The 23,187-nt window shown below is 36.2% G+C and overlaps 1 protein-coding gene across 1 annotated transcript; it reads left to right on the forward strand.

The window, feature by feature from the left end:
* Positions 1-18,366, forward strand: LOC107729714 (phospholipid phosphatase 2-like). The gene is made up of 6 exons (XM_016540389.1): positions 1-499; positions 14,933-15,084; positions 15,313-15,575; positions 15,657-15,714; positions 17,148-17,324; positions 17,597-18,366. The coding sequence occupies exons 1-6, from the start codon at positions 439-441 to the stop codon at positions 17,741-17,743; spliced, it is 858 nt and encodes a 285-aa protein (XP_016395875.1). The 5' UTR covers positions 1-438; the 3' UTR covers positions 17,744-18,366.
* The last annotated feature ends 4,821 nt before the right edge of the window (positions 18,367-23,187 follow it).

Consider the following 23,187-nt stretch of genomic DNA (forward strand, 5'->3'; position numbering starts at 1 on the left):
TTTGTCCACGCAGCGCGTTTGCGCAGGCGCGTCCCTCACACTGTCAAGGTGTGGACACGGTGTGGACACGGCGAGAGCGCGAGTGGGAACACAGTGGCGTGCTTTTGGAAAAGGAGTGGATGCGTCTTCAGAAAAAAAAAAAACAGCCGGAAGGGGTGAACGCCAGTCCGTTTTTACAAAAGCAATATGTGCACCAACGCGTCACCCTTTGAAGTTCTTGATATATAAAGTCGTAAAGCTCTCGCGTCTTTCACCGTCACCTAAGAGCTGAAGTGAAGTACGAAGAGCGCAGGTAGAAGAGCAGAGCCGGAAGAACTCGCATTACTGGTCGCGTTCGCTTTGTTTTGCTTCTTCCAAGTGGATTATCTTTGATATTATCACATAAATGAAGTGAGATTTAAAGTGCTAGTTTTAAAGTGCATCCGAGCTAAAGAAATTATGACGGACTTGAGGAAAAATAAACTCTTCGTCCTGGTGGACGTGCTGTGTGTTGTTGTAGGTAAGCGAGTTCAATGTTTCAACGTTCAATGTCCTGATTTGAAGTTCATTTCTGAACTTGCAAGCTGTTGGTTGAATGCTATTTTATTCATTTCTAACATGGGATTTGTCTTTTTAAACAATATAGGCTATTATGTAACTGGGTTGTTGACAGATAACATAGACATGGACGATCAAAAAAGAACAAAAATGTAATCGTGTTTGTATTGTAAGGTAGGCTAAATTGGCAACTGTAAATATAAAAGAGACAATTATATGGTCAATTACATTTAAATCAAGTTTAGCTTTTCCCATAACCTTGCATAAGCACACAACCTTGCAAAACTGCCTTGGCTTTGTACCAAGTTGCAATAAACAATTTTGACATGCTGTCGCCATGTATAATTTGAAGACCAGTCTGGTTATGTTTTTGTCTTTTGTCAATATCTTACTTATTGTAAAAAGCAAATGCTTTAGGCCATGTTCAAAGTGTCATGATAAGGGGCCTGTCTTTAGAAGATTTTCATGTTTAAATATGTATTTGGAGGTGTGTTCTGTGTTTACAAATGGAGTTGCATTCGTCCTGGCTTCTTTTCCTGGATTTTGCAAGTTCAGGAAGCTGAGTATTTGTTTATGGAAATGCGATCCAAGCCTGTCCGTATTTCCCACAGTGTTTGGCAGCCTGTAGTGCCACAGAAATGTTCCTTTTCTTGCATTTTTGGCTTTATTCAGGGCTTTGCTTGCAGACAAACCCAATGACCATAAACATCCTAACATAGTCACATAGTAGTACCCATTACGGAAGATTCGACTTGCCTCAGTGCTGAAGTGAGTGCGAACCAGCTTGACCATTACTTCCTTTGGAAACACTGTGTTTTTCTTAACCGCATGAGGTAACCCTGCTATGACGTTGGGAGATGAAGTTTCTGCACCTGCCCTTTGAAGTCCTTTATTGTGTCTGTGTTCTCCAACCTCCAGCATTGGATTTCACGAGGGCTAGAACTTGCCCTAGGCTCCATCCTTCACCTTTAGTCTCAGACTACACCTTTACCATGGTGCACATGTCTCTATCTAGATGAAGTGACTGATTTGAGGTTGTCTGTCCATGATGTGGACAGGGATGGACAATATTGTCTTAGTCATATGCTCTTTGAATTCATGGCTAGTTTCATATGCTTTTGAAATGCTATTTTTAACAAACGTTTCAATGTAATGTCATGTGGTGCACAGTTGTTGTAGTTAACTAAGACTAAAATGATAAAAAATTGTTTTTGTTCATTGAAATTAAGCTGAAAAAAATATTAGATGGAAAACTAAAGCTTAAAATACACAAATTTTAAATGTTTACCTAGCAACTTAATAAAGTAAGTTTAAGTACTAAAATGACTAAAACTAAAACTGAATCAAGTATAAATTAAGCCAAATAGAAATATTTTTAATGAAAAAAGGACATTAAAAAAATATTAAAACTATTGAAATGAAAACTGAAAATATAAATAAAATAAATACAACAATAAATAAATAAATAAATGCTACTTGAAATGATGAATAAATATAATAATAGTATATAAATAATACTAAAATAACATTAATGTGTTGTAACCATCAAGTAAAAAACACCTTTCCCAAAACATTTTAAACGTTTCATGGTAATTTTCCTTTTTTCTTTTTACAAATAACATGAATTAATTCATAATATCTTAACATTATTGGGGAGGTTGTACCACATGACATTTTATAAATAAAAAGGTCATAAATAGATTTTTTAAGAGACTTGTTGACCTTCACACACAGTGATAAGGGTCTTGAGGGTTGCACCACATGACATTGTTGGTTCTCAGATGCTTTTGAAAAGACCATCAATATTTTTCCAACTTAACAGAATAATTTACAGAAAATTAAAATTCTGTTGTTAATACAAACCGCATAAAAGAATTTGTTGCAGATAATTTTTCAATTTGGTCAGTTTTCTGATAAAGATTCATGTGTGGAAATAAAGGCACATCTGAGAAAGGTCAATAACTTCTCATTCAGTGTCGCCCATAACTATATATGAGTGTGTATGCGTAATTTGGTTTCTGATTGATCTACAAGGACATAAAAGAGAGCTCAAAGTCCTGTCAATTTGAGACACTTGGCCTTGAGCTAACGAAAGCAAGCACAGGTGGAATTATTCAGTCATTTTCAAATAAATATCAGCCTCTCCGATTGCTTTAGAAACAACAGAAAGTCCCAGAGTTCAGCTACTGGAGAATTTCTGTAAGTGTTTCTGGGCAGTAATATCCTTTCCCAGCCCAGAATTTGACATTCAATCCAGCCCACCACCCTCTGCTTCTCTTTTCCTTCTGTCTAAGTAAACTTTCCCTCCACACAAACACAGTCTGGCTTTTGCTTTAGCTCACAGGCGTGTATTTTACTGCTCCCTCTATGCTGGTATGCTTTATGATTTTTACATGATCAATCATTGAGTATTTACAGAAATAATACTTGGCAGATAATATTCAGCGTCTATTCGAGTCAAAGCTGCAAGATCAGTGTTTTACTTCAGTGAAAGTGAAATTGATGGGAGTTATCTAAGCTTATCTGTTTAATATCAAGCCAAGCTTTTGGCCCAGTACTGAAGGACTTTCCAGGCCTTTTTACCAGGAGCTCAGTATTTTTAATAAAGCACTATATTTAATAACTAATAGTATAATGTACAGCGAAGGAACATTTCTTGTTTTAGCAGACCCCGTTTATACATTTCATTTTATTGGTATTTTGTAATAAAGTATAACAGGGCCTGTATGCAAATGCTTTTATCCGAATGACTTACAGATGAGGAATGTTACAAAGAGTGATTCATACAAAGAAGTCATGAAACATGAATGCCACAATAAATCATTTCTTCAGCAAAGTACAAGTTGGAACAGACATGTAGTTTACACAAATAAGAAGTAGAATTAATTAATGAATTTTCATGGGTTAAATGCTATATATACAGTGGGTACGGAAAGTATTCAGACCCCCTTAAATTTTTCACTCTTTGTTATATTGCAGCCATTTGCTAAAATCATTTAAGTTAATTTTTTTTCCTCATTAATGTACACACAGGTATATATAGTATGTGTGTGTGCGCTCAGTTAAAAACAGTAATATTGTGAAATATTATTACAATTTAACACTGTTTTCTGTTTTTATATATTTTAGAATGTAATTTATTCTAGTGATGTAAAGCTGAATTTTCAGCTTCATTACGCCTGTCTTGAGTGTCACATGATCTTTCAGAAATCATTCTAATATGCTGATTTTGTGTTCAAGAAACATTTATTATCAATGTTGAAAACAGTTGTGCTGCTTCACTTTTGATCAATTTAATGCATCCTTGCTGAATAAAAATATAAATTTCTTTAAAAAATTGAACAGTAGTTTTTAGAAACATTTTAGAATTTACATTTGTTTCAAAAAAAAGAGAGAGAGTGACTCTGCTTTTCAGGTAGAATTGGGAAAATTAGCGTCATAGCATTGTGCAATAACCAGCAAAGGCATATTGCCAGACTAATTCCCTAGAACTACTGGAGAAATAATATGGGAAAACGACAAGGAAAAGTTTAGGCTGTTGGAACTGTCATGCAGCATTATATTTCAGGTCTTGGTTAAACTTGTTCAGAAAGGTCTGCGTGAGATGGCAGTTGCAACATCAACAAAATTGTTCAGAAAATTATCAATGAAACAGTTGTGCTGCTTCACTTTTGATCAATTTAATGCATCCTTGCTGAATAAAAATATAAATTTCTTTAAAAAATTGAACAGTAGTTTTTAGAAACATTTTAGAATTTACATTTGTTTCAAAAAAAAGAGAGAGAGTGACTCTGCTTTTCAGGTAGAATTGGGAAAATTAGCGTCATAGCATTGTGCAATAACCAGCAAAGGCATATTGCCAGACTAATTCCCTAGAACTACTGGAGAAATAATATGGGAAAACGACAAGGAAAAGTTTAGGCTGTTGGAACTGTCATGCAGCATTATATTTCAGGTCTTGGTTAAACTTGTTCAGAAAGGTCTGCGTGAGATGGCAGTTGCAACATCAACAAAATTGTTCAGAAATTGGTCACATCATGAGACTATTAACATAATGATGCTGTTCCATTAATCACAGAAACCTTCTTTAAAGCAAAACTATTTGGCTAAACACTACTAGCGTACAAGTTAGCCTATTTCCCACGCAATGTTATATATTTCCGTAGCTTTCAAGAGCGTAAATCAAACACTAGCATTAGCGTGGGGAGGTAGAGGGCTGGGACGGACGGACTCTGTTGTATGGCGAAAGAGAAGAGGAGGAGGGTGGGCGTTTCTTCTTGAAGTAGGATTCCAGACTCTCCTGCGAGGCTGTATGCTCAGCACATAGCTTCCAAATGAGTCAGGCGGCCTTGCCAAACTACAGCTCAGGGAGTGCTGCCGGCAGACAGACCGCCTTCAAAACTCTCACTTAAGGGGCGACAGGGTTGTATTTTCGTAACACTTATGATGGTACTCCAAAAAACCCACAAAGAAAGTCAAGAACATCTCATTTTCATTTTCAGAGTAGGAACAGAACATTGTGGGTTCGGCTCGTATGAACTGGGCTTCGAATGTTGAAATGAAGCCAGAATGGATCAAGTCTGGTGTTGAAAACTGAGTGTATTTGTTAATGCACCTTGAAACAAGTTAGGATACAAGATAAGTCAGTAAAAACATAGGGTGTGTTTGATAATGAAAGGTGGTGAACCAATTTTAGGGTGAAGGTCAAAGCCGACCCTAAGAAAATAGGCTACTCCCTATAGCCAAAACCAAAGACAAGATTTCTTTACTTTTTCTTTACTTCTTTACTTTTTTTTTTTTAAATGACTGAGTGGGTTTTCGCCAGGGTTTTTTTTTTTTTTCATTGGAAATGCACCAACTCATGCGTCCTTGAAACTGCAAGCAGCACAATTCAGATTTACTGTAAATGTATGAGCTAAATGCTCTCATAATTTCAGTTTCTTGGACCAGCATCATCATACCAATGTTGGGAAAGCTACACTGTAAAAATGAGTTTTCAAAGCATTTTTCTTTGTAATAATCTATTTACTGAGTCAATTTCTGACTGAAAATTTTTCAAAGTAAATCGTACACCAAATTTATTTTGTGTACTTTGAGACGTTCCAAGTAGTTAAGTAAGGAATAATTGACGACGGGCCGTTGAATTATTAGAAAAATAATGCACACCCGAGGTGGTGATGCGGCCACAACGCGAAGCGAATTTCTAATAATTCAATGGCCCGGAGTCAATTATTTCGCTTATACTACGGTTACCACACCACAAGACATAGACCAGATGATATATTTCAAGGTATTCGTCCAGTTTTTGTACTTAAAACACTGTTGTGAGTAGGATTAATTTCTTCCGCATCTCACCCCACGCCTCCGTTGCTAATTCCAAAACGTCATTTTAGACCTAGTAACGGAGGATTGAGACGTTGATAGCAGACAAATGCAGTTAATACAGTTAATAACTAAGTTATGAGAGAGAGAGAGAGAGAGAGAGAGAAAGCGTGTGAATTAGCCCAACTCTTTTTGAGTCTGTGTGTCTCTCAAAAGTGTTCGGCAGAAGCGTCCCTACTAATAGTGAAACTTTAAGTTCATTTTCTTCACGTAGAGTGCCGTTCTTACCTCTCTTGTCAGAAATGTCATGTAGCTTTTAAGTTGCTAAACTATTTTACTGATAAAATCAGAGAGTCAGAGTAGCACTAACAACTAGGGCTGTCAAAATGGCTGAAAAACTCAATTCTAATTTTGTACTTAAATATTATCAAAATTCTAATTCTATTCTAATTTAAAACGCATATTTTCAGTTAGGGTGAAGAAAAGCTTTTGGCTTCTCTCCTGAGGCCACAAGAGGGCACATCGATCAAAATATTACTAATGCACGTTTATTCAAAGCATAAGATAACATGACTATCTGGGAAAAAAGTGCATAATGTTTAAAATAATGTTTATAAACCAATTATAATTAAGTTGCTTAAACAACTATAAACAAAACAGTATCATGTATGCATAGTTTAATACAAAGGGTCGAAAGCCAATCACACAGAGTACATTTTTCATTTAAAAACACGAGTTGCAGTGGGATGGGGGAAAAACCCCCGCCATAAAGTCTCGAAATATGTTTTTTCAGAGTTGAACTAGCATTAATTTTACATGGCTTTCTAAACATGCGGCTCTTTTGTGCGAGACGTGAGTGCAATGGTGATAGATGTCCCTCTAAAAAATGCGGGAAATATGCGTTCTGTGTGAACGGCTTGGTTTCAGTTTTGACGTAAACAAGATCTTTTCTGCATTTGTTCTCTTTTCCCGCAATATTTGTAATTAACAAGGCAGCAGCGCCGCATCTAGTGGCTTCAACTGGATAGGCTAACAAAAACATTAAAATGCAATGACACTTACATCGTCATTGCATCTCGTGCGCCACTGATAAGGCTGCTTTCTTAACGCACACCTAAAATTTATAATTTCGAATATTCGTCGAAATTAAAATAAAATCCACATTCGAATGCAAAAATGTTGCATTCGAATGTGGATTTTTATTTTAATTTCGACGAATATTCGAAATTATAATTTTTTTTGACAGCCTTACTAACAACGTTAGCTTTTTATGTTTCCGTGTGCACGTCTGTAGGGAGAGAGCGGGAGAAGTAGGCTATGTGTTTACATACATAATAAAACGTAATTTTGTGGCAAAACATGATCTATCGTTTTTATCCTATTGCTTACTATATTTATTTGTTTGGTCACTGTCGTTGTGGGTTTTGGTTGTTTTGCTGTTGTAAGACCTTTTATATAACTGAAATCATTTGGCGAAGTGATATGGAACTGTAATGCGGTCAAGACCTGCCTGGAACTACGTTCGCCGTGCGTTTCCCTGAAAATAATTGCACACCTTAGAACTAGGGCTGTGCAAAAAATCGAATGCGATTTTCATGCGCATCTCGTGATTAAAGCTGCTTCTCCAGCACGTGCTTTCAGATGGAGCGGCATTTACTACACAGAGCCGTAGATCACTGACAAGCTACACAAAATCGTGTTTAAAATCAGCAATGAATCGCCTGTGATTTTGAACGCGATTTTGTGTAGCTTGTCAGTGATCTACGGCTCTGTGTAGTAAATGCCGCTCCATCTGAAAGCACGTGCTGGAGATTTACTACTAATCACCAGAAGCGGCTTTACTGACGAGATGCGCATGAAAATCACATTCGATTTTTTGCCCAGCCCTACTTAGAACGTTCGTCAGCCAATCAGATTCAAGCATTCAACGGCCCCGTAGTATAAGCTACAGTAAAGCTGCGTTCTTTAAGGGATAGTTCACCCAAAAATGAAAATTCTGTCATTAATTACTCATGCCATTTTAAACCCGTGAGACCTTCGTTCATCTTCGGAACACGAATTAAGATATTTTGATGAAATCAGAGAGCTTTCGTTCCCTGCATAGACAGCAACGCGACTACCACATTCAAGGCCCAGAAAGGTAGTAAGGACATAATTAAAATATTCCACATATTCAACTGTAATGCTATGAAGATACGAGAATACTTTTTTTGTGCAAAGAAAACAAAAATACAAAAGTAACAGCTAATTTTAACAAGTAGCTTGTTGTAAAGCGGTTTGAGCCACTGAATGCTAAAGTTAAAGGAAAAGTTTACTTGAAACTAAAAAAAAGTGCCATTGTTAACTCTCCCTGTATGACTTTCTGTTTTCTATGGAATGAAAAAGGTGTAATTTTGAGCTCTGAATGTCAAAACTGCTTCATGCAATGAAAGTGAATGGTGGCCACAGATTCTCACACATATGACTTGGAAGATTTGGAATATATAGTGTATAAGTCACAAAAACTGCTTTCGTAATGCATATTCTTTGTCTTTATTGGAGCTATACAGTCTCTGGTGCCCATTCACTTTCATTGTATCCAGACATTCTAATCTACTTGCGTTCAGCGTAAGAAAGAAAATCTTCAGAATAACATGAGGGTGAGTAAACAATAACAGAATTTTATTTTGCTGTGAACATTTCCTTTCGTGTACTGAATGAAACCGCTAGTTTCGTCCAGTAATAGCTCTGGCGTTCCTCCAGTGGTGTGAGGGGAAGTGTAACTGTTTCAAACTCAGATTGCTACCAATTATCCCACATACCGCAACTGCACATCAGTTTGAACCAAATAAAGCAACGCTCCGTTCTGCCCTTCGTATTTATAGTGTTCATGAAGGAGTGGGAGGATGCTCTAAACAAAGAGGGAAACATGAATGAGGTGGAGACTATAGGAGTGGCAAGCTCATTTTTGTCTGTGGGACGGGCAAAAGGACGACAAAGGATGTAAATCTTCAGCCCTTCAACATTTCAGCAATCGCCAACCCTAATTATCTCCTCGCCCTCTCGGTTACGTCACCATGTTGCTTTGTTGCAGTTTCTTGAAATGCTGCAGTGACCTTAAATTTTTTTTTTCCATATTAGGAGCTCATAGATTAAATGTCTGACATCATTTGGTCACCCATATGTTGTTCCAAACCCATCTTATGTAGGGCTGTCACTAAAATTATTTTGGTAATCGAGTAATTGGATGATTATTCTGACATCTGAGTAATCTGATCATTTTTCGTGGTAATTTAAATTGACCTAAGCGAACAATAGACTTTAAAATGACTTAAAAGACATGTATAATAGCAATGAGGCAATAATAATTGGTTCAAATAAAATATCAAAAGCAAGTCAGTTAAATAAAACAGTTCAAATACATAATGTAATAAACCAATATAATCATAGGTTATGTACATTATATATTATATCAAATGCTTGCAGAGGGTACCAGCGACCTAGCGATTGTTTTTACACTTTACAATGCAATCTAATCCATGTTTAATATTGACTAAACATTTAATTCAAATGTCCACATAAAGCGTCACTTCGGGTATTTTGCGGGTTAATCGACACGGGCAAAAATGCAATCAAGAATCTTTTTTTTTTTTTATCAAGTACTTTAATTGAGGAAACATGCCAGCCCTAATCATATGACTTAGCAAGACTTGGAATATAGAGCGCAAGTTGTATGGACTATTTTAATTTGGACCCCATCCACTTTCATTGCATGAAAGAGAGAAGTGTGAACATTCTTAAACTACTTTTTTTCAAGGAAAAACTACCTGATTGTAAGCAAATGATGACAGAAGTTTTATTTTTAGTGAAATGTTTAGTTAAGAGCTAGAGTGCATTGCGTTAACTCGCATAGCATGAAGAAGAAAAAAGCATAAAAACAACTCATAAAAAGTCCTCACACCAAAACGGGGTCCTTTAATGTTTTACAGGAAATTTCACTTCCTGTACCTTCAAATGGAACTAATTTGTTTCAGGGAATGGTTGAAGGGTGACGGCTGGCGGCAGTTGAGACAAGGTTCATTTTTCCTTAAGCACTGCCCCAATACTGCAACGTGTTGGGTGTCAAGCAGCAAGCACGACTTTCTTTAAGCACATCTCGCCCTCTCACTTCTACGCGCCACATCTCTCCCTGCAGTCCTGTTTCGTTGGGTAATTAAACGACTGCCGAGCTCGCACCTGCCAACTGAGGCTTTGAACTCAAACAGTTTGAAGCTCTTCCACGTTGACCACATTTAATGTACCTTACACTGACTTAATTCCCTGGGTACACAGTCTGGAAAATATTTCAGAAGTAATACTGATGAATTTCACTGATGAGAACCAGAATATACAGCTCAGCCTTTTTAAATGTAAAGCTGACAGATTTTAGACTCGGTTCTCAATGTTTCTCGATGTTTTGATTGTGTTTGTCATTAGTCAATGACAGTTTGAAATTTTAAAAAAAGTACTTCTCTGGGTGAGATCTTTCAGTTTTCCATCTTGCAATTTTTACCCGTCTTTGTTTCCTAATAACGTGTCTCAACAGTTGAAAAGTTTGGAGAGGAAAAGGGAAAAATGAGACTGTTTTATTGGGCTTTTACTTTATTTTTTTGGAGTGTATTCAGCTGGCAAACATACAGAACATGCCATCCAAGCTCAGCTCCAGATCCTCAAAGTGTCTGAATCTCAATGGAGTGATAAAACTGGAGCCATTGTTTTGGGGTCTCCCTCAACAGGATGGTCTATGAGACCTGAGGGAAAGTTTCTTTTTCTTGCATTGTTCGTAAGGAATAAATCTCCTTAATGAAAACAAAAATACAAGTTTTCATTCAGTAAACAATTTTTAGCAAGTGGATCACATCATTTTGAGTTAACTAGTTGGCTAGTGAACAGTTTAAGGTGATGTACCAATGTTTGTTTTCTTTTAATATAACAAAATGTAACACATAAATATGTTTTGGGGAAAAAAAACTTTTTTGTGAGGTGCAAAACAAAAGAAAATAAAACAACTCTAAATGTTTTTTAAAAAACATTTGTTTTGTAAAGTGATAACAAAAGAAAACATTTGTAAATGTTTAAAAAAAAAATTGGTTTGTAAGGTGCAAGACAAAAGAAAATAAAACATCTGTAACTGTTTTTCAAAAAACATTTGTTTTGTACAGTGCAAAACAAAAACATTTTTAGAGAGTTTTTCAAAAGTTGTTTTTGTTTTGTTTTATAAGGTGCAAGAAAACTGAGCTACAGTCTTGTATGAAAGGTGCTCTATAAAAAGCTGGACTATTTTCTTAAACTCAGTGAGCTCTTTATTATTTACATTCATGTTATGAGCTCGTTGTTTGTGTATCTTTAAAATAGTCCTTGCAGAATAACAATGATGAATAAACTTAAAAAAAAAAAAGGCTGCATCTGTTTGAGGCCCTGTTTACACTATTGCATTTTCGTTTTAAAATGGTGTTTTAAAATAAAAAAGATGCTCGTCTACACTGGTGTTTTCACTGCGTTTCAGAAACGATCTCTGTCTACACTACACAACCGAAAACGCATGTCACATGACCATTCATGCAGGTGCAACTATAGATATGTATAGGTAAATTCCCTATTATTTAGATGGCGGACACGTCTGCGTGTTTGGAGCGGTCGAATGGGCAATCTACCTATACATATCTATGGGTACAACAATGAGCATGATGTTATTGTTTACACAGTTGTCAAGGATACACAGAAAGAATGTGGGCAGCCACACCATCGTTTTCAAAAGTCTCCGTTTTCGAGGGTCGTATATACCGGAGTAGTGTAAACGACAGGCATAACCGTAGCAAAAGTTATGCGTTTTAAAACTAAAATGCACTAGTGTAAACGGGGCGTGAGTCTAATTTAGTAGTTAGTTAGTAGAGATTGACCGATTGATCGGTTTTGCCGATTAATCGGCTCCGATAGTTGATTGGCGGAACTATCGGCTTTTGGCAAAAATGCATGCCGATAGTTTTCCGGGTTGCGCTCGTTGCTGGAGCTGCTGAGAAGGGTCCGTTGTCATTATACAGTGCAAGAGCAGCCTCTAGAGGCAGAAATCACTAACACCTCTTGTTGTTTGTTTTGACACGTGAGGCTGGGCGCTGCACAGAGCAGGAAGACGTGGATTTAAATGCAGCCGACAGTAAATCCTGCTGCGCCACAGTGTCAATTACGAATACATTTTTTAATTTTAAAGTGTCTTCAGTTAACATTAGTTAGGTACTATGAATTTTACGAACTTTAATGATCAATATAATTCATATTCTTATTTTTTATTCATTTATAAAGTATGGTTCAGTACGTTTTTTTTTTAAATAGTAAAGCACTATTGAAGTTTTCATTCAGTATCCATTTTAAAAACCATCTGGTGATTAATCGTATTGGCCAGTGTGGTCCAACCTAGCTATCTGTATCAGTAAAATCCTCTGACCTGGATTTTTGACCAAATTGTGAATCATTACTAAACATTCAAAATTCTCTGTTCAGTTACATAGAACTTAATAATAATTACCGTATTTGGGGCAAAGTTACATGAGCGGTATTGTTTTAATAGTGCACCGCTGAGGATTTCAAACCTCGGCTTTAAGGTTTGTCAGTGCATTATGTTTTGTGTGTTTATTGTCACTGTTCAGACCACAGTGGATGGAAATACAGTGTCATTTCAAACACCATTGTTCTTTGTTTTTGGGAATACAAAGACACTTTTATTTGTTCTTAAGTGCCTCTATGATTCTATTACTCTTTATCTGTTGTCATGACAACATGAAGCTACTTGTCTCAAGAATACACTGGAACTCAAAATGACTTGTTTTGGATAAGTTATGTTGCACCATTGCATTTCAACTTATTTTTCAATGATTTCATTTTCTAAATTTCTAGTGCCAAACTTTTAAATTACATTAAGTCAATTCAAGTCACCTTTATTTATATAGCGCTTTTAACAATACAGATTGTGTCAAAGCAACTGAACAGCATTAATTAGGAAAATAGTGTGTCAATAATGCAAAATGACAATAGTAAACACTAATTTTTCAGTTAAAGACAGTTCATCATTGAATTCAGTGATGATATCATCCAGCTCAGTTCATTTTAAATAGTATCTTTGCAATCATTTGCAATCATTAAAGTGACATTAAAGTGATTGGTAAATTTTCTCTTTCTCTTTTTCTCTCTTCCTATAAACTAACAACAAAAGATGAGTCTGACCACAGCTATAGCAATTTTCCCAAAAAAAAAAAAAAACACTATTTTTAATAATATGTTATTAAAACTATTATTTTTATTTATGTTTAACAAAACAAAAGAAGACAAAAGTTTTGTTTGGTAAGGTGCAGAGCAAAAGAAAACATTTGTAAACATTTGTCTGGAAAAACATATTTGTTTTGTAAGGTGCAAAACTAAAGAAAACGTCTTCGTAAACACTTTAAATCAAAACAAGAAGTTCAAACTTGCACCTTACACAACAGAAATGTTTTGTTTCCTTCAAAACGAAAACATTTCTGTTGTGTAAGGTGCAAGTTTGAGCTGCAATCTTGTATGAATGGTGCTCTATAGAAATGTTTTTAGTAGTATATTATGTGATTATTAATGAGCCCCTTATGTACAGATTATGAACTTCTTGTATATTTTTAATGGCCCTTGTAGAATAATATTTGAACATTTTTTTTTTTTTCAAATATGAAAACTGCCTGGGTGAAAGCAACTCCCTCACATTGAGCCCAGAGTTAAATTTGTGACAGACCTGACCGTCTGTTTCACAGATCCTCTGTGATTTTTAATACCATCTCATTTAAATACCACAGTGGTATAAAAAAACTTGAGCAGTTCTGGATTTGTGTGCTGGACATCCATATTTAGACATACTGAATGAACCAGAAGGTCCAGAATCATATTTAACATTTTTTAACTGCATGTTTTCCTGCTGGTGTAGCATCTTTCTGATATCTCTGTAGGTCTTTGGCATTCATAGCATACCTAAAATATCTACACAAATGCTATAGATCCCATTCAAGCAGCAGAATATTTTCATTTTCTTGCGGTAAAGATATGCAAACTTACTACAACACTTTTATACATCCACTTGATCAATAGAAAATGGATTTACAGGAAGTAGCATTGTCCTTACTGTTCTTTTGAGTCGCTGTGGCTTAGGATCACACGGTTGCTGGGTGATTTTGTAACATTTCCGAATGTCCCAAGGACATTTTCCATTCATTAAAGGATCACGCTGTGGCTACATTCAGACATATGCATCTCCAGCCACATCAGTTCACGACCAAGGCGTTGTGGAAAGGATGTCTGGGCTGTGGGTGTGTACGGTCGTGTTTATGGTATGGCTCGCAACGTGTTTTGGGTTAAGATGGTGTGGTCAGGTGACTTCCTCATAGCTGTGGGATAAATTTCCGTGTGACTCTTAGGAAAAAAGAGGTACTATAAATAGTCACTGCTTCCATGGCAGAATTCAGATGGTTTTCTAAAAGTTATAAAAAAAAAAAGTGCTGCATTTCATGAAATCATCTATGATGCAAAAATAACTGCTCCAGTTTTATTTATTTATTTGTGTATATATTGTATTGTTTGTGTGTGTGTAAAGCATATATAAATTCATGATTTAATGAATTTAAAATGTTTGTCATGATGAGAAAAATTTTGAATTTTTTTTTTGTAATTATCTAACTGCTTTAACAATAACAAAAATATGATACTTCGCCCAATAATCAACAGAAATATGTTTGGTTGAATTATAATTATAAAGTTACCCAATTTTTTAGTAAAACAAACATACCATGATTTATACATATATTATGTAAATATATACATTATAATCTAAACATTAAATATTTGTTTTGGAATTAATGTAATTAGAAATGGTTGAAAGCATTTATTTTATTTTAAATATGACCCAGACAGGTTCTTGTCAGGTTTCAGGATATTCACCCTGTATATTCTCCACATTAGACAACAACTTTTCATTTAGGAAGCATTATCGCTTTATTTATTGATGTATTTATTGTTTGTTTGTCTCCTTTCCTCTTTCCTGTAGCTTCTCTGCCCTTTGTGATAATGAATATTGCGTCCCAGCCATACGAGCGAGGCATCTACTGCCAGGACGAGAGCATTAGTTACCCTCTCAGACCAGACACAATCACCCACGTGACACTGGCTGTAGTCACCATCACCTGCACTATCATCATCGTGAGTCCCTCATTCATTGATCTCATCATCCCATGAGTCACGCGCTGATTCTCAACAAAGTGTCCGTTCATGAATCTGCACAGCAGAGGGTTTTATTATGCACAACAACACAGCGTTATGTGCTCATGGACTTGTTTGACATATTAACGACAAACCTAACTGTTTTAATCTTTGTCGCAAGCTACAGAAATAAATATTTCAAAACATTTACCTCTTCTGTTCCTCTAGATATCTTCGGGTGAAGCATATCTGGTGTACAGCAAAAAAATTCACTCCAACTCTACCTTTAATCAATATGTGTCAGCCATATATAAGGTGCTGGGTGCCTTCCTGTTTGGGGGAGCCGTCAGCCAATCACTGACGGACTTGGCCAAGTACACCATTGGGCGACCACGGCCACATTTCTTAACAGTATGTGCTCCCAAAGTCTGCAAAGGATACATGGCCACGATCAACTGCACTGGCAACCAAACTGATGTAACTGAAGCCCGGTATGTTTCTCATTGGAAATGTTTTAACGGCCTGATTTCAGTGAATTTCTTTTGAAACTGTATGTGATTTGTGTGTCGTAGGTTGTCCTTCTACTCGGGTCACTCCTCCTTTGGGATGTATTGCATGCTGTTTTTAGCGGTGAGTGCTACAGCAGCCAAATGCTAACATGTTAAACATTAAAGAGGTCATGAACTGAGAAATCAAAATTACCTTGACGTCGTTGTACTATAAAAACATCCTGTACGTTTCAGAACTCAAAACTATCTTGTTAGTCTAAAAACAGCTTATATTGAAGCCAATCTGCAAAAATGACATGTGCCACTTTATGACACAATAGTGTGGATAAACACCACCTCCGCAGAAGATGATCAACGCCTGCTTCTACATCGCTGCCTGTTTAGCCCCGCCCACCAATTCACACATGTAGTGTAAATAACAAGAGCGGCAAACGCAAGTCTTAAGAGAGGCAAACGTCCATCTATGAAGTATGTAGGCTGTCAAACTTACACAACTGTTAGCTAATCATAGCATTGGGCGTTTACTACAAGTCAGCAATCCGTCACGTCTAGTCAAACAGAGCGTTCCGATGAGGGGTATCAAAACAGGACAGAAAATAGCCTATTACTTCTAAATTAAGAGTTTTTTTGATGTAAAAATATTGATAACATTAGAAGTGGACCTTAGAGAACAGTACAAAATAGTAAAAAAAAAAAAAGGCAGTTCCCTTTAAACATTTAACACAAGTTTGGGGATGGGATTATGTGTTTTTGTGACCAATGGCAGATGGGGATAGCGTTCGGGGAAACCTGTTTGAAAATAGTCATTAATTCTGCAGTTATATTTGATGTCAATGAAGGCGTTAAATGCAGTGACATTTACTGGTGTTCAATAAATTTTCAGGGCAAAATCTAGTTATTCGATAGGAATCCACGCCATTGGGAATTTCCAATGTGAAAGATTTCCTCACAAAGATTTTGCATTGTTCAAATTGGTCAGGCAAATTCACGGCATTGACCGACAGAAGGCTGCTTGGTTTGAAAGTGACTTTGTTGTGAGCTGTGGTTCATACATAGCTACATTTGACAATAATTCTTTTTGCCTGTTAAATTTTTGCTAATATGACTGCACATTAAGGCTTAGTAGGGTGCAACTGTTTTTGATGCACAAAAAATGGGAAACAGTGAGGAATATATGGTGTACGAGTTCAAATTTTTTGCAGTTATTTAAAATCATTATTTTTTTGCAGAGTTTGCAAATGAACTGGAACTAATTTAATGAAACTATCAGAGAACAGAACAACAACAAAAAAAACAATAAAAACGAATCTCTGAAATCAGCCAAGGTTCTGCATCATACAAAATGATTTCCTGATGAATTACAAAGCAAACGTACAAATCTTAAAGGCTGTTTAGAGAGCCCTCTGAGGTAATGCTAAACTGTTAGCATTTGTTATTTCCCAAAGGCTAACAAAAAATTAAAAAAAATTTCTTTCAGTTTTCTAATCCTCTCAACAAATTAAGTCATTATTATTCCTCTAAAGAAAGTCACCTCTTCTTCTTTTCTCTCACCAGTTCTATGTTCAGGCCAGGTTGAATGCAAAATGGGCTCGTCTCCTGAGGCCCACTATCCAGTTCTTCCTGGTGGCCTTTGCCGTGTATGTAGGTTACACTCGTGTGTCTGATTATAAGCACCACTGGAGCGATGTGCTGGTGGGGCTCCTCCAGGGGGCGCTCATTGCAATTCTCACTGTAAGTTAACCCATTTTTCCTTTAAAGGGACAGTTTACCCCAAAAATATCCAGAAACCTCATAAAAAAAAAAAACTAAAAACTAATTTCCTCACTCTTTTGTTGTTCCAAATCTGTATTACACAGTACTAGAAAGAATTAAAGTTAGAAATTTGGTAATTATTAATTTATTTGTAATGGAAAGAACGATGGGGAAAAATGTATAAAAAACATTAAAGCATAGCATTGTGATTTCATTACCGCATAACTGCTAACAGTCATTGTCTCTTGCAGGTGATATACGTATCAAATTTCTTCAAGGTTCGTCCTTATCCTCAATGCTCAAGTCCAGAGACAGTGGACAGTGAGGAACGGAAACCAAGCTTACATTTAAGCGAGGTAGAGCACAATAACCATTTAGGTTATTCTGGACCTGTGTGAGAGAAATGAGGCCGAACACTACATCTCCCACAAACCACTGGACTGACAGGAGGGGGCGGAGCAAGACTGCAATGCTCACAATGGTCCTCCTTGAAAAAAAACCTTTAGTGTGTCTTCGTTTCCTTTGAATGAGAGAGAACTTTTTATACATATTTAATCAATTTATTTTAATCAGAATGATTTGCCGAGGATGTTGAGGGGCCAGATTGATTTTTTTTTAAAGTCTATATACTGGACCAGGTTTTATATAAAGTCATGTACGGCATGTATAATCTTATTTGAATTGTAAATCTTACTGTTGTGTAAATAATGGCTTGCTTTTCTTATATAATTTGATGAACCCAACAGAATCCTACATTCTGTCGTTAAAAATGTCAGAAATCACTTTTGCTAATATTATGTGCCTTAGTAATTATATAGTAATTTGGACTGCAAATAGTGAATAATGTAAAAAAAATTGCTAGGATATCTTTTTTTGTTCCCCTATGTTTAAAATTTAAACCTGAGATACCACTACAGCATCTGCAAGCCTGTTATGCTTCTTTATATTTTCAATTTTTGCATTTTAAAAAGCTGCCTTTATTGAACTTTTGAATTGTTGTTTGCGTTTGTCCAAATTCCTATTAAATATTTGTAACATTAATCTGCTTGTTGGTTGAGTACTGCATTGTTATTTTTCGAAAATTTTTCAGATTTCACTACTTTAAAGAATAAGGCTACTTTTACACTAGGGCATTTTCATTGTTGTACCTGCATGAACGGTCATGTGACATGCGTTTTCAGTTATGTAGTGTGGACGGAGATCGTTTCTGAAACGCAGTGAAAACGCCGTTTTTAAATGAAAACACGCTAGTGTAAACAGGGCCTAAATATGATGAAATGGAATCTATTTTGATTACATTTGCATTCTACTGAAAAAAATACTTTAGCATGGTACGTTTAATGTTTGCATGTCCAGTTAGCATATTTTAATCCAGAAGTCTTATGTCAATAATATATGTTTATGTAGGCATGAATTAATATGAATTCAATCCACATGTAAACTTTAGTTTTACATACCGTAAAGGACATATCAGCCAGAAGTGGTTGCCGAACACTTTTGATCTTATTTGGTTTGCAAGTGTTGTTTATTTTAGCCATGTTCTTATGGGCACTTTCCTGTCAGTCCAGCACTGCAGTACTAGCCAGGCATTTAATGTTGACCATTTATTCAGCCACAGCCATGACTACAAATGAGATGGTCAAAATTAGTTAGTCAGCTTTCTTTCAAAATGAAATCTCCAGAGTTTAATTAATGCAATGTCAAAGTGAAGAAATTGAGAAAGAAATGCATTGTTGAATACTCTTATTCAATTATTAAATCAATTCAAATGACATCATAATAGTATGTGCACTCAGTGTGAGCGGGCAGATCTGTAGTTGCACATGCTCAGTTCTTTATTTGTGTTATAACATAGGCTAGCAGGCACTGAAACCACTGGTCAGGATGGTAACAAAGCTTCCAACCTACCCTTGTGTTCCTAAATGGCTATGGTGTGACAAAAACCTTCTTGCTACTCTATATCATGTTGTGTTCCTTTTACCTCAAATGTAAGTTGTTATTTTGTGGGTTTCCATCTGGCCTGATTCCTCTCAGCTTATGCAAGAGCTGCTTTAGAAGATGTCAAAGAAAGCCTAAGTTGTTCTAACATATTAAGCACCTTTATTCCTTTGGGGATGATTTTAGGTGTTGTCACATTACTGTGTTCAGAGCTATTTTAGCTATGTATTGTTGGTGTTAGGCCTGTCACGATAACAACTTTTTGTTGTGCGATATATTGCCCCAGAAATAATTGCGATAAGCGATATTATTGTCATATTAAAGACCATTTTATGCCACTGAATATATAATCATAATGTAACAGCATAATAATGCAAGAAGGCCTACACACTTCCAAATGACAACAAACTTTTAATTTTTAAGAATATTTAGATCATGGAAATTAAGAATCAAAATGTTAGATACCTTAAAAAACCTGAATAAATAGTAAATAAACATTTTCTAACAAAAAGTGCAAAGTAACAAGTACAAAAAAAGAAAAATGCACAAAGAACTTGTATGGAGATTTTTCCATCTACAGATTTTTTCCTGACCTTCTTTTCTCTGTAAACTGAGGGTGCACACTATTGCCGAAAAACAATCACTACTTAGCAGTCAGATGTCCGTATGCACGAAGACACAGATCCCTAAACAAGGCCATATCTGCAGATGAAACTTTTTTTGTAGAAGCACTTTTTAAATGTGAACTAGCACCTCATGACTACACCAAGTACGAGAAGCTGCAAAAGACAGGCGCAAGTGGAATGTACAAAACATGGTGACATACATTTTTAAGTAAATATAATGGGTGATATATTGCGTCACCAAAAATTATTGAGGTCATGTATATATATTGCGCGATAAGTCGATATATTGATTATTGCGAGAGGCCTAGTTGGTGTCTCCTTCAGTAATTAATTTTGTGTGAAGATGGCTCAGTTAGCTTGTCACATTCCGCAAAATGTGAAAATTCCTCCGTCAGTTGTTTTGCACTTTCAATGATGCATTTAGACTTACCACAACCTTAAAATACACAATAGTGTTCAATGCTGCAAAGTTGGATTTACCAGAATAGGGCTTTTCACACTTGAAATTGTTAACCCTGGATGGGTCATCCTGAATCCTGGGTTATCTGTAATCACATTTCACACTACTCATACTATACCGGGGGTTAACTGTTAATCCTGGGTATTCATTCACAGATGTTTCACACTGTAACGTTACATTCCTAAACCCCGGGTTAACAGTCATTCTTATTTGCATATTTGCGGTGTCACTGTCACTGATTGGACGAACAGCAGGCAACCTGTTTACACGGCTTTTCCCGCGTCTTGCCAGTTATTTAAAAAAATGTCGCTGCGTACGTCAAGAAAACAAAGACAACAGTACAAAAGAAGGAAAACAAGGAGCAAAGTATGTGAATATTTCTTAGAATTTCTTTTAAGTGTGGAGAGACTAGAATTAGCTGTAAGAATAATAACGTCTCCTCATCACTCCAGTTCACACGCGTTCCGTCTTTTGACATTTCTTATTTTTCTCTCACCGGCTGCTGTTTACACGACGCACGTTTCCTGTTACTGACGTGACATGAGCCTTGCTGCTCAATTTCTGATTGGCTGTCTGTTGCCAAGCATCCAGCAGCAACAAGCAAACACCGCTCCATTTCACACTGAACAAACTAAGCACCGCAATGCGAGGTTAACCCTGCTCCGGAGCAGGTTTCATAACCCTGGGTAAAAAGAGGTGCTAACATTGCTTTCAAATTACAGGTGTGAAACGTTTCTTTACCAGGGGTTAAAAGCGGTGTTTAGAACGACGATAACCCAGGGTTAAGCGCAGTGTGAAAAGCCCTAATGAATCTTTTAGCTAGGGTGAGCTGCATTTCATGTCCTATCCACCTTTTTCCTATGCCCCATGATGCTTTGCGCAAATTATGGAAGTAACTTCCATTTACACTGTAAACAATCAGCAAAAGGTTCGCTCTATGAATTGTATTAACAAATTATTTCAATATATCATGAATAACTATAGATATTGTTGTATATCACATCAAATTATGCCAAATGTAACGTTATTCTCCTAACTTCTGAAAATCTAAAATGAATTTAAAAAATTTACAGCCCATTCAGTCAAAATGATGGTTAAGGATTAGCGCAATCTTATGATTTGTAGCAGTCTTTTTGAGTGGAACTTCCACAAACCGGAAGTGCTTCCCATAATTGAAAAAAAAAAAACCCGCAGGAAAAAGGTGGATATTACGTTGGCAACTTTTATGTTTTATTTGACAATATTATGTTTGCAAATGTCGTTTTGTGCAAAGCCCTTGAAAAAGGATTTCCCTCAAAATGGCAGTTGTGATTTTACTCCCATTTATTTTTACTCTCAGTATGCTGTCTGAAATTATTTTAAAAACTTACCTTTATATTATCAATGTTGTTATTGATACACATAACTGAGACATAATGGCGCCAGTCGCGTTTGCAGGAAACACAGCGCGAGTCCGTTATTATTAGCTCCTCCTATTTCATGTTGATACGGGACATGAAAGTAGCGCCGGTGTCTGCTCCACCAATGAGCGGACTGATATACAGCGTTGCTATGCAAACATTAGGAAATATATGATAGAGCGCTGAATTAATTAAACGTAAAAGAGGGCTGATTTTCACGTAAAATTATTTTTTGTTAGTGCGGTTTTTTTTTTTTTTTTTTTTTTTTTTTTTTTTTTTTTTTTAAAAATGCTTCTGAAATGTCTCCTTTGGTACTAGCCTATATTTGATAACTTATCACGCCATTGTTCATCTTTAAAATGTCAGGTTTTCTCATTTTCTTCTTATAAATACATCCAAACAGCTACAAAAACATACTAAAAATATTACAATTATTTTCTATAAAGTTCATTATTGGCCAAAAATGGCCTCCTTCCTTTAGGAAAAATGGAAGGTGTAGTAATTCTGAGTCATATGTGGCATATAGCCTGGCAAAAGTAAATAATCCAGAAGGGATCTGCTGTTCATTTTGAAACGCACAGAGCTGGAGGCCCAGAGAGACAATGCTACACTTCTTTCAGCTCAGGGGTCAGTGATGCCTGGCTCCTGGCCATACCCACCACCGGCTGGATGGGTTTATATATTTATACTCGCTCACTGTTGCTGCTGTTCTCTGCGGCTCTGTGAGGAATTATAACAGGTAACACACATTGGACGGTTGTACACTTCATGAACAACACGCTGACTATTAATTCAGACACTCCTATCTAAAGATGTAGGGGTGGTCAATAAATGTTAATGTTACTGTTAATAAATTTGGAACTTTATACCTTCAAATTACAGTCATTTAAATTGTACCTCTGAGCCTGAAGGCCAGACGTCCGGCTAACTCTAAGGGGACGTTTGGCTCCCGGTGAGGTCAGAGGATCCACAAGAGACATCTGGACTGGGCTGCAGTGGCTCAGGCTTGGAAAATACAGGGTCTGTTAGCCTGCCAAGCAGGCTGCAGATAGTGGGTAAAGGGGGGAAATATGAGTACTATGGCTGGAGAGAGGAGACAAATTGAGTATTTTAAGATCCAAAAAGTTAATGGTGGAGGGAATATGAAAAACAAGAGGACATAGGGGTTTCTTAGCTATACCAGACATTAAATCTGACAAAACATCTCTTTTGGGTCCATCTGGGTATGTCGTGAAAGGTTAAATGATTTATAAATAAAGAAATTGTAAATATATGTTTTCATAATAATAATAATAATTATTATTAATATGATTGTTATTATTATTTAATATAATAAATAATAATAAAAATAAATTATATCATATATGATCTCTATATTACAGTAGTAGTAAAAAAATATTTATTTATTTTTCCCACAT

This window comes from Sinocyclocheilus rhinocerous, unplaced genomic scaffold (assembly GCF_001515625.1).
Source record: "Sinocyclocheilus rhinocerous isolate Xijiao unplaced genomic scaffold, SAMN03320098_v1.1 scaffold1149, whole genome shotgun sequence".
NCBI classification, from domain to species: Eukaryota; Metazoa; Chordata; class Actinopteri; order Cypriniformes; family Cyprinidae; genus Sinocyclocheilus; species Sinocyclocheilus rhinocerous.

Coding starts and splice junctions, on each gene's coding strand:
- LOC107729714 (XM_016540389.1), top strand. CDS start 439: ATGACGGACTTGAGGAAAAATAAACTCTTCGTCCTGGTGGACGTGCTG. Junction 500..14,932: donor CGTGCTGTGTGTTGTTGTAG/GTAAGCGAGTTC, acceptor TCTTTCCTGTAG/CTTCTCTGCCCTTTGTGATA. Junction 15,715..17,147: donor ATTGCATGCTGTTTTTAGCG/GTGAGTGCTACA, acceptor TTCTCTCACCAG/TTCTATGTTCAGGCCAGGTT.